The sequence below is a fragment of the Cebus imitator genome, unplaced genomic scaffold (assembly GCF_001604975.1).
Source record: "Cebus imitator isolate Cc_AM_T3 unplaced genomic scaffold, Cebus_imitator-1.0 Scaffold18, whole genome shotgun sequence".
In the NCBI taxonomy this organism is placed as follows: Eukaryota; Metazoa; Chordata; class Mammalia; order Primates; family Cebidae; genus Cebus; species Cebus imitator.
The window spans coordinates 18,941,995-18,953,482 of record NW_016107333.1 but is presented as its reverse complement, the minus strand read 5'-3'; the positions used below and the strand labels follow the sequence as shown (position 1 = coordinate 18,953,482).

Here is an 11,488-nt window from a genome sequence, read left to right as displayed (position 1 = left end):
TTTATTTTTTATTTTTAGTAGAGATGGGGTTTCATCATGTTGGCCAGGTTGGTCTCAAATTCCTGACCTTGGGTGATACACCTGTCTCGGCCTTCCAAAGTGCTGGGATTATAGGCCTGAGCCACAGCGCCCAGTTGAACTACTGACCTCTTAATGCCTTCTAAGTTATAAATTGCAGACTTGATAGTTTTAAACATTTGGTTAATTTTTTTTTTAACATCATATCATTATATTTATCATAAGAGTTTCTTAGATCAAATTTAAATATAAGGTTAAGGTTGAATTGCCTTGTGTGTAATGGATTTTTAAAAGAATAGCTTATTTAGGTATAATTCACAGGATATAATGCATTTTATCATATAAAGTATTGCTTAAAAGAATTGCATAGGGGAGGGACAGCTGGGGGTGGGGAGTTGGGGAGAGAGAGCGTGGGGAGAAATGCCAGATATAGGTGATGGGAAAGAAGGCAGCAAGTCACACTGCCATGTGTGCATGTGTGTACCTATGCAACAATCTTGCATGTTCTTCATATGTACCCCAAAACCTAAAATGCAATTAAAAAAAATAAAAAATAATAAAAAAAAAATAAAAAAAAGAATTGCATTATTGACTTTAATTTGCAAATCTTGGGTTGTGCAGGATTGTTGTTAGATTATTTGCAGTGTTAGGATTTGACTTTTAAGTCTTTCAGAGAAGTAAAAATTGGATTCTTTCTTTAGAAAATGACTTTTAATTCATCAATAAATATCATGTTATATAAAGTACAGGCCAAGTACGAGTCAGGACTGTTAATGTTAAAACATACAGACACAAACCAGGTGTGGTGGTTCACACCTGTAATCCCAGCACTTTGGGAGGCCGAGGCAGGTGGATCACTTGAGTTCAGGATCACCTGGCAACATGATGAAACTCCATCTCAACTAAAAATACAAAAGTTAGCTGGGCGTGGGGGTGCATGCCTGTAATTCCAGCTACACGGGAGGCTGAGGCAGGAGAATCACTTGAACCCCAGAGGTTGCAGTGAGCTGAGATCATGTCACTGCACTCTAGCCTGGGTGACACAGTGAGACTCCATCTCAAAACAAAATAAAAAATATATAGACACAAAAGCAGTTTAGGTTTTAATTTTTTTTTTTTTGAGACAGTGTTTTGCTCTGTCACCCAGTCTAGAGTACAGTGTTACGTTCTTGGCTCATTGTAACCTCAAATGATTCTCCTGCCTCAGCCTTCTGAGTAGCTGGGATTATAGGCATGTGCCACCACTCCCAGCTAATTTTTGTGTTTTTAGTAGAGATAGGGTTTCACCATGTTTGTCAGGCTGGTCTTCAACTCCTGATCTCGTTATCTGCCTGCCTTGGCCTCCTAAAGTGCAGGGATTACAGGCGTGAGCCACTGCGCCTGGCCTTTCAACTTTCTTATATACAAAAATGAATTCTAAATGGGTAAAAAATTAAATGTAAAAAAATGAAAACTATAAGAACATTTAAGTAGATAGGTTTAAAAATTCTAGATAGGGAAGGCCTTTCTAAATCAAATAATTGGAAGGAATTCAAAAGATGAGATTTAATTATATTAATGTAACAAAAACCTCCCAAAGCTCAGATATGCCAAATATAAACAAGAGTAAGATAAGAAACCAGGCCTAACCAGAAACTGGTGACTAAGGTTTAGTGTTTTTAATTATAGCAAGACCTTAAGACCTTTTGCAAAATGAGCAAAAGGCAATTCATATCCGAAAAACATTGCTAATAGTATTTGCATTTGTTTTTAAAGAGACAGGATCTCCCTCTGTCCCCTAGGCTGGAGTGCAGTGGCACAACCAAAGCTTATTATAACCTTGAGCTTCTGCCTCTGCTTCCTTTTTTGTTTTTTAAAATTTTTTTTAATTAGATGGAGTTTTGCTCTTGTTGCCCATGCTGGAGTGCAATGGCATGATTTCGGCTAACTGCAACCTCCACCTCCCAAGTTCAAGCGATTTTCCTGCCTCAGCCCCCAAGAAGCTGGGATTACAGGCATGAGCCACCAACGCCCAGCTAATTTTGCATTTTTTTAGTAGAGATGGGGGTTTCTTCATGTTGGTCAGGCTGGTCTCAAACTCCCAACCTCAGGTGATCCACCTGCATCGGCCTCCCAAAGTGCTGGCATTACAGGCATGACACTGTACTTGGCCTTAAAAAATTATTTGTAGAAATGGGGTCTCCCTGTGTTGCTCAGGCTGGTCTCGAACTCCTAGACTTAAGCGATCCTCCTGCCTTACCCCATTTGCATTTCAAATACCCTAATAATATATAAGGAGATACTATGTTTGGAAAAGTAAGTAATTCCGAACTCTACCAAGGCTTCATTGAAGGTGGAGACTTTTATACACTATTGGTGGGGTATAAAACAGCTTTTGGGAAAGCTGTTCATATATGTATTCAGTTTATCAAAGCCTTAAAAAAAACTGTTTATATGAACTTTGACTCCATTTTTAGAATATTAAGGAAACAGATTCAAACAAAGATTTTTGTATAAAGACTCTGTCATTTGGGTTTATCTAATAGTCAAGTGGAAAGAATCTAATAAGAGTCTAATACTAGAAAATAGTTAACACAGTTTATGGTGCATGTGTCCATAGTATAGAGCATATTTAGCCATTTTTTTATTTTGAAAAAGTTATCGTTTGGAGAAACATGATTTTAATTTTTAGGCAGGGTATGGAACTGTATATAAATGTGATTTTAAATGTGTAAATGTATTTACTAAATAAACTCTTTAAGTATCTGCAAAACAAAGTACTAGTAAAAACACCCAGAATGTTAACAATGATCATATTTGGGAGGTCGGATTATGGATGAAGCTTTTTTCTTTATATTCTCTATCATTTCATCATGTATAATGAATACATTGATAATTACAAAATACACTTTAAAATGTATTTTTAGACATTTTTTGAACTCAAGAGAGCACATTGGTTAAAGGAAATTAAATGTTTTCAATTTTATTTAGGAAGAAGAGCTGAGAAAAGCCATTTTAGTGGTGTTTGCAAATAAACAGGACATGGAACAGGCCATGACTCCTTCAGAGATGGCAAATTCACTTGGGCTACCTGCCTTGAAGGACCGAAAATGGCAGATATTCAAAACGTCAGCAACCAAAGGCACTGGCCTTGATGAGGCAATGGAATGGCAAGTATCCTGTTTCCAGAAGCCATTTGTCCATTTGTGTGTGCTTCCAGCTATGCACGCCCACATGTAATTTTCCTCCAGTGCTGAGGATGAAACTTTGATTTACTTAACAGCTTATCTCATAAGTTCCTCCAGCCTTTTCTCCCACTAGTCTTTGGGTGCATCTGCCTTCCCAACCACACCTACCTGACTGCAGTTACTTAGATAAACAAATTCTTTGCCAATTTTTAGCCTTTTTCCCTGCCTCACCTCACCCTTGAATTCCTTATTGTTCAGGAATTAAGGCTGTCTTCTCCAGAGTTTTTCCCCAATGTATCTCTAGTCCTATTGCCTAATCACTCACCTAAAGTTAGATGCTCTTGTCACAGATTAGTGACATAGTACTTGTTATACTGTCTTGTAATTTGTTTGATTTGTTCATCTACTTATTATATAATCACCTCCTTGAGGATTGAAACTAGTTTCACGTCTGAGGCATCCATATGTAGCCCAGAAATAGTAGTAGCCGGGAAAACAGATATTTGGTCTTTTTTGAATTTTTCATTCAAATCATAGACAAATTTAAAGCTTAAAGGAACCTTACGGAAATCGAGCGTATAACCTCATTCTTCTATGTTAGCTGTCATCATTTTAAGTACTTTGGAATTCACTTCCAATATAAAGTTTATTACAGATGATCATGCTTTATACCTGAAAGTTAACTTTATAAAACTGTTCATTTTCTCTTTACAGGTTAGTTGAAACATTAAAAAGCAGACAGTAATTCAGTCCATTCTTCTCCCCTGAAATGAAGACTGCATCACCTCTGTTCCCTTTGGAAACAGTCAAGTGTACTTCACACTACTACATGTTAAAACTATATGATTGTTGGCATATACTGACTGACTGCAATGTTTGTAGTAAATAGGGAAAAGAAGTATTTGGTTAGAGGGGTAACTCGACTGAATCACCTGAATGTTCTGTGTAATGTAAAATATTCTTTCCTTGCTTTCTTGTGTTAAGGTATATATTCTATTTGTATGGAATTCTTATTCAAATACAGTTCTATTAAAGAATGTACTCCTATTGGATGAAAAAAACCCTCCTATTTTTGAATAGTAGTTGCAGCTTGTTTGTATAAATACTAACAGATATCTTAACAGATTTTTTTCCCCTTAAAATGAATTATCTTTCCAAAGATTAGACTCAGTTGAGTAGGTGAGGAATATAATGTATATAATATACTCTTTATTTGCTTACCTGACCACTTTTTATTAAGCTGTTTTGTTAAAAGCTTTTGGTTATAGGCATGAATATTATTTTGATGGTTAACTTCACTGATTTATCTGTAATTGTCATTTTATAGTACTTTATAGTTGTCAAAAAAATCTTACATATGTTGACGTAGTTGATCTGTACAGGAAGCTTGTAAGGTAGGTGGGACACGTTATGATGTCTTCACTTTATGGACATGGACCCAGAGTTCTAATAGGCTGGTTTGCCCAAGGTCACCTGCTAGCTTTTAAGGTGGGAATCGGGCTCAAAGTAAAATTTTGGTTCAGAAGCTTGACTCATATAAACTATACTATATATTCCCAAAAATGTCAGCATTGACAACACAGTCTAACTTTTAAATAAAATTATGCTAATTAAAGTAGTTACATTCAAAATAATGTCTATAAATTTATTATTCTAGTAGATCAGTGACAATCCTAAATGGTTATATTTGATGGAATTTATAACACATTAAAGAGAAAATTTCACATTAAAGGAAGGTTTAAAACTCTATTTTTAAGATTATAAAAGGTGTCTTTAGTGGTTTTCATTCCTTTTATCTACCTGTAATTGGGGATGTAAACTTGTTAAAAATCAAAATCCTACTGATTCTACAGGGAGAAATTACGCATTCTGTTTTAAAAATTAGGCTTATTGCTAGACTGAAAGTTTAAAAAACAATTCATGTTCAAAGCAGCTTTTTAAATTACCTAGTCCACCACAGAATCAGCTAATGTGACAGAATATAGTGCTTCATCATTGCTAAAACGAGGTGAATTTCTTTCATTTAAGTTGGAAAACCAGCATTTAAAAAATCAGGCGCTGGTAATGAGAGCTTAATACTATGGTTACCCACAGGTCTCAGGATCATTAGTAGATTCTTTCTTGGCCTTCACTGTCCTTCCAGTGTTGGCCTCTGGCCCCTTCCCCTCATATTTATGTTTATTCTCTGGGCTTACATTCATTCTCTGCAGCTGTCTCTCTTCATCTTTGGGACTCTCACCCTTCTCGCTCATTCTCCAGCACTCATTCCTACTTTAGTCTCTTTGAAATCTTTTTTGGAGATTTTTCCTTTAGCTACAAGTGTTCCAGTATAACCAGTATTACTCCTGAGAGGCAGAGACTTTTTCATATTTATGTTCCTAGTATGTGGTGTGGCGCCTGGCATAAGGCATTTCAGAATGTGTTATAGTTGAAATAGTAGGATATATATTTGTCATTTGAGAAGTAGTCCCTTTGCAATTTATACTTGAGTTTACTTCTGATCAATAGCACATGGCTAGAAAATACAGAAAACAAGTTCCCTTATAGCCTGAGGCTTGTAAGGCTTGTACAGCTGCAGCTGCCTTCTGGCAGTTCAGGAAAACTGCAAAAAATGGGGTTTCCTGGCAGGCAAACCTGGCATGTAGCCCTTGGCCATCTTGAATCCTAGGGCATGAAGTTGCCCCAAAGGTCAGCACTTGGATAAGCCTGATACCTCTGATTTATCACAAAGAATAGGATGAGATTAAGAGAGTGGACACTTAAGTAGGCTATAAATTATATGGTCCTTGTCTAGCAGGAAACAACTGCACAGGTATGCTACCAGGGCTTGGATATTGATATTCACAAGGCAAATCTGAATACTGTTTTATGAGAATCCTGGCAATGGGAAAAGCACCAAACAAAATCAGAACATAGGTGCAAATGGCTACTCCTGCAGTTTCTTTTCTGTAAAATGGGACCTGGACAAATGATACCAAGGTTTCTTTCTGACATTCTGTTTTTTAACTATGGCTGATGTGCTGTCGCTTGCTACAAAAAAGAGAAGTTGAGAGTGGTAGAATTACTTCTGTTATGAAATACCTGAAATGCACTTTAAACTGTTGAAATGTAGGTTCTGAGGGGAGGGGCCGTATCTTATTTACTGTTAGTATCCCTTGCATCTAGTGTGGTGCACCTGGCACACAGTAGGCACTCAATAAATATTTATTGATTAAAAACAAAGACGTCTTCAATATCCCAGATATATTTGTTCTTTTTGACCTTTGCCTTAGTATTTTTATTTTTAAAAATTTTATGAAAGCAATACGTGCATTTACTTTAAGTCACTTAGAATTAATTAAAATCAGTCTTCTACTATGGGCCCCTTTGACACATTACAAAGCCCTTAGGGTGAGAACTCCTGTTTGAGATACAAAGTACACCAAAGCACAGATGCTGAAGTGAATGAACGTTTGAGTCCTATGCCACATGCTGTGATATTCTGAGCCCAAAATTATAAAGCATGGACTTTTTTTTTTCTTTGAGATGGAGTCTGACTCTGTCACCCAGGCTGGAGTGCAGTGGTGCGATCTTGGCTCACTGCAACCTCCACCTCCCAGGCTCAAGTGATTCTCTTGGCTCAGCCTCCCAAGTAGCTGGGACTACAGGCGCTGGACCACCACACCTGGCTAATTTTTGTATTTTTAGTAGAGACAGGGTTTCATCATGTTGGCCAGGCTGGTCTCGAACTCCTGACCTCAAGTGAGCCACTGCCTCGGCCTCCCAAAGTGCTGAGACTATGGGTATGAGCCACTGCGCCTGGCTCAAAGCATGGACTTTGCATCCTGATTCTACCACTTACATCCTGTATTACCCTTAGGCAGGTTATTTACTACACGTCTCAGTTTCTTCATCTGTAAAATAGGAACCAATTGTAGGAATCTCTCAGGTATACTAGGATTAAACAAAATGTGTCCAAAGTGCCTGGCACATAGGGTGGATTTCCCACCCCAAATACCCCCAAGTATGTGAGGCACTAAAGAATATTTCTTCCACATCATCAAGTATAGAGTGAGGCCAAAGATGCTGTATGGTTGAACAATAGAAACCAAGTTTAGCCACCTCTAAATAAGTGTGGCTTATTACCATTTTAGTTGTAAACAGTAAACCTTTAAAGTTTCAAAGAAACCACTTGTTTTCTTTGCACTAGTAATTTTGTATTAATGTGGTTTTGGCCATACATTAGAAAATGTTTTTATCAGGAAATAGTTCATACAGAAAGTAATGAAGCATAATAAACTTGGAAATCTGACACCAAATCTAAGACATAGAGCATTATGAGGACAGTTCAAGCCCCCCAACCCCACCATGTGCTTCTTCCTTGATCCTATTCCTTCTCAGAAGTACCGTCTATCCTGAAAACTTTGAAATCGTTTTTCTCTACAGATTTACCACATATGTACACACACTCAGAGCCCCTATTACAGTGGCATTCAACTCTTATTTTTCTATGACTTTTTCTCCCACTTAACACTGTTTCTAGAATTCATCTATATATCTATATATATAATTAGCTGATTTCCGCTACTGTATTTCAGTATCTGAATATACCATTTTATTTATCTACTCTCTTGTGGAAAGACATTTGAATTGCTTCTAGTTCTTGACTTTTATCAATGGTTCACAAACATTCTTCAGATCCATAGTTCTTGGTTTCTCTAAGAGTGGAACTTGGGATCAGGGAGTATACCCATCTTCAAGTTTATAAGATAATGCCAAATTGCTTTCCAAAGTGGTTTATAAGATTTCCTATTGCTCTACCATGCTTACCGGCACTTGGTATTGTCAGCCTTACCAATCTGATGGTTTCAAAATGGAATCTAATTCTGGCGATAACTGGCATTTTCCTAATTACTAATGAGGTTGAATACAGGAGTGACTCAAACAATTTAACCAGTAGGCATAGCTAGTACAGGACCCCTACTAGTCCAGGTATTCTTTAACTCCTGGTATGAGAAGATATGGAATCTAAGGACTTCATGTAGCCAGGGTGGCACTTGGGGGTCTCAGTGTAGTGTAGTGACTACTTACCAAGCGATACATAGTACTTTTTTTTTTTTTTTTTAATGGCACAGCCATGTTACTAACTGTTAATGTTTAAGGACCATTTATGTTTCTCCTTTCGTGCAATGCTTATTTCTGTCTTTTGCCACGTTTTCCACTAGATCATCTGTGTTGATTCATCAGTATTCATTTTATGTCCTGGTATTACTAATTGTTTAACAGTACATGTTATATGCTGTGTCCCAATTTGTGTCTTTTCTTAAGTAGAAGTTCTTAATAAAATAGGATTTATTAACACGTTCTCTCTGTAGTTCTTGTGTCTTACTTTTGATATCTAATAGGGCAAGCCCCTCATCCTGTTCTACTTTTGTAAGTAGAACCTGTCATGGTTATTTTCAGCTTAGTATCTTCCATATAAATTTTAGAATCAGCTTCGCGGGTTAACATGAAGAACTCTTGGGATTTTGCTCCGATACACATTTAACCAAAGGGATCAACTTGGGAAAGAAAAAGGAGCATTTTATGGTCCTGAATTTTCCTATCCATGAACATGGTTATAGTTCTCTATTTGTGCAGATCTTACTGCCTTTTCCTAAAATTTTATAATGTACTATATAGCGGTACTTGCAAATCTTTTGTCTGATTTATCGCTAACTTCTACATTTTTTCTTGTTATTTAAAAATGTATCCTTTTATTTACAAACTATGTTTTAAACTTTCGCTAGTGTCACATGCTTTTTAGTGAAGACCCAGTAGTAGTATAAAGTGTTTTATTTATTTAAAAAATATGAGCATGATTTTATTAAACTATATATTATATAATCTATCCAAAGTTTAACTTAAATAATAAAACCTGGTTGGGTACACTGGTTCACACCTGTAATCCCAGCACTTTGGGAAGCCGAGGTGGGTGGATCACTTGAGCCCAGGTGTTTGAGACCAGCCTCGCCAACACGATGAAACCCTGTTTCTACAAAACATTTGCTGGGCATGATGGTGTGTGCCTGGGAGGCACAGCTACTTGGGAGCTGAGGTGAGAGGGTCACTTGAACCCAGGTCAAGGCTGCAGTGAGCTGTGATTGTGCCACTGCACTCCACCCTGGGTGACAGAGTGAGACCTTGTCTTGGAAAAAAAAAAAAAAAAAAAGAAACGCCTTCCCACCCCAAAACAATCTGCTGTAATTTCAGACTAGTAGAATATTCCAGAAAGTTTTTGCTTGTATCAGCACAGAGAGGCATTACTCCACCATTGCTAAATCTTTCAGGCTATGGTTCTTCTGTCTCTTGGCCTTATAGCCTGGACGCAGGAACTCTATCTTTCTCTTCTTTGCTTCACTTTTATTTTTGTGTTTCTTCATTTTTTTCTTGGCAGCAATATCAGGATTAGTTACAAACTGGAAAAAAGAATAGAAAGTTTATATTACTTGTAAAGTAAATGTTAACCCAATAAAAATCAAATACAGAAATATATGTAAAAAACACATGCCTATTAAAGAAAATCTGAAGCCCCAGCTATAAAGTCCCCAACCACTCTCAAACCCTTGATCCTCCCTGGGTGTAAGTGTGACACAAACATGCACACTTAATAGTTACAAGCCCAGTGAACATGCCATATTTTTTTTTTTTTTTTTTGAGAAGGGGTCACTCTTGTTGCCCACGTTGGAGTGCAATGGCACGATCTGGGTTCACTGCTACCTCCGCCTCCTGGGTTCAAGCGATTCTCCTGCTTCAGCCTCCCAAGTAGCTGGGATTGCAGACATGTGCCACCACCCCCAGCTAATTTTGTATTTTTAGTACAGACTGGGTTTCTCCATGTTGGTCAGACTGGTCTTGAACTCCCAACCTCAGGTGATCCACCTGCCTCGGCCTCCCAAAGTGCAGGGATTACAGGCATGGGCCACCACGTCCAGCCCATGCCATATTTTCAAAGAGCAAACTTACCTCCAGAGCCTTCCTCTTTTTCCGGAGTGCCCTTTTCTCATGAGCCTGTTTCTGTACAGAGGCAAAGGCTAATGAGAAGCTCTCAAGCCCAACCAGCTTTTTGAGTAATTCTATGATTTCCTGGGATAGATTCTTCAGCAAAGGATCTAATCACACACACAGAGTAATGATCAGAGACAGGTAGGAAAGGATACATTTGAACATCAACAAAATTAACCATATGTACAACATTTATATACAGCTATCGATCTGGCAAGAAGCCCCAAATAAAAAAAACATTTAAACTTGCAGCAGTATCACCGTTACTTCAACATTAAACACTGATCTAAAACTAGCCTCTGTGTTCCTGGGATGGGGAAACCAGCAATGCTGGACATAGCACTCCAGCCACTACCTCACCTAGGATGCAACAAGGAATCAGAGAACATGAGGCCCTCTTCCCAGCGGAAACCTGGCTCTGAAGACATTAAAGTAACTTGGGACCTTGACAGAAACGTTCTGAATTACCTTTGTTTACCTGCTCAGTTCTGTGCAGATGGGGGGAAAATAAGAGATTCACAAGTGCCTTCTAATCCATGATGGATCAGAGATGCCTAGTTTTGCCCAAAGTAACCTTTTTTGAGGGGGGAGGGGTCAAAGTCTCCTTTGAGAAGTTGACAAAAAGTCATGTTCTCCCACCCTTTTCTTCCCCTCACCCCAAATACAAGTAACCCCTAATTTCAATTTCCGGGGAGCTCCAGACATCTGTTCTAGATCACAAGCTTCTTACAAAACTTTCCAGAGTTAAATCCCCAGTGCCCAGCAGATATTAGGTGCTCATTAAATATTGTCTGACTTGAACCAAAGCACACCTGAACCTGATTTTGTCAGCAGCCTCAATCTTTACCACTGCTTTTTCCTAAGAGTGAGGAAACTTTCTCTCAAGGTTGTAGGACCATAAAGGCTCTTGCCTTGACATTCACTTCATATGTTTCATTTTTAACTCTGAATATTCACTTTACCTCCTCTCCTTCCAACCCCCAATTCCCTCTTTACCTGTTATTACCAACAATTAGAATAAGTGAGGGAAAGGTACCAAGCCAGGAAAAAGAAGAAACTTTAAAATGATATTTTAAAACTTTCATATAGGCCGGGCGCGGTGGCTCAAGCCTGTAATCCCAGCACTTTGGGAGGCCGAGGCGGGTGGATCACGAGGTCAAGAGATCCAGACCATCCTGGTCAACATGGTGAAACCCCGTCTCTACTAAAAATACAAAAAATTAGCTGGGCATGGTGGCACGTGCTTGTAATCCCAGCTACTCAGGAGGCTGAGGCAGGAG

The 11,488-nt window shown here is 38.2% G+C and overlaps 2 protein-coding genes across 2 annotated transcripts in view; one reads left to right on the top strand and one right to left on the bottom strand.

The window, feature by feature from the left end:
• The window catches only part of ARL1 (ADP ribosylation factor like GTPase 1), a 15,120-nt gene extending 8,713 nt beyond the window's left edge, over positions 1-6,407 (top strand). The window contains exons 5-6 of the mRNA XM_017516599.1: positions 2,989-3,167; positions 3,900-6,407. Coding sequence (XP_017372088.1) covers positions 2,989-3,167; positions 3,900-3,930 — 210 coding nt within the window. The 3' untranslated portion in view covers positions 3,931-6,407. The remainder of the gene's footprint in view (positions 1-2,988; positions 3,168-3,899) is intronic.
• Positions 6,408-7,359: 952 nt separating this feature from the next.
• UTP20 (UTP20 small subunit processome component) overlaps positions 7,360-11,488 on the bottom strand; it is a 118,542-nt gene continuing 114,413 nt past the window's right edge. The window contains exons 61-62 of the mRNA XM_017516584.2: positions 10,170-10,315; positions 7,360-9,622 (exon numbers count right to left, since the gene is read on the bottom strand). Coding sequence (XP_017372073.1) covers positions 9,467-9,622; positions 10,170-10,315 — 302 coding nt within the window. The 3' untranslated portion in view covers positions 7,360-9,466. The remainder of the gene's footprint in view (positions 9,623-10,169; positions 10,316-11,488) is intronic.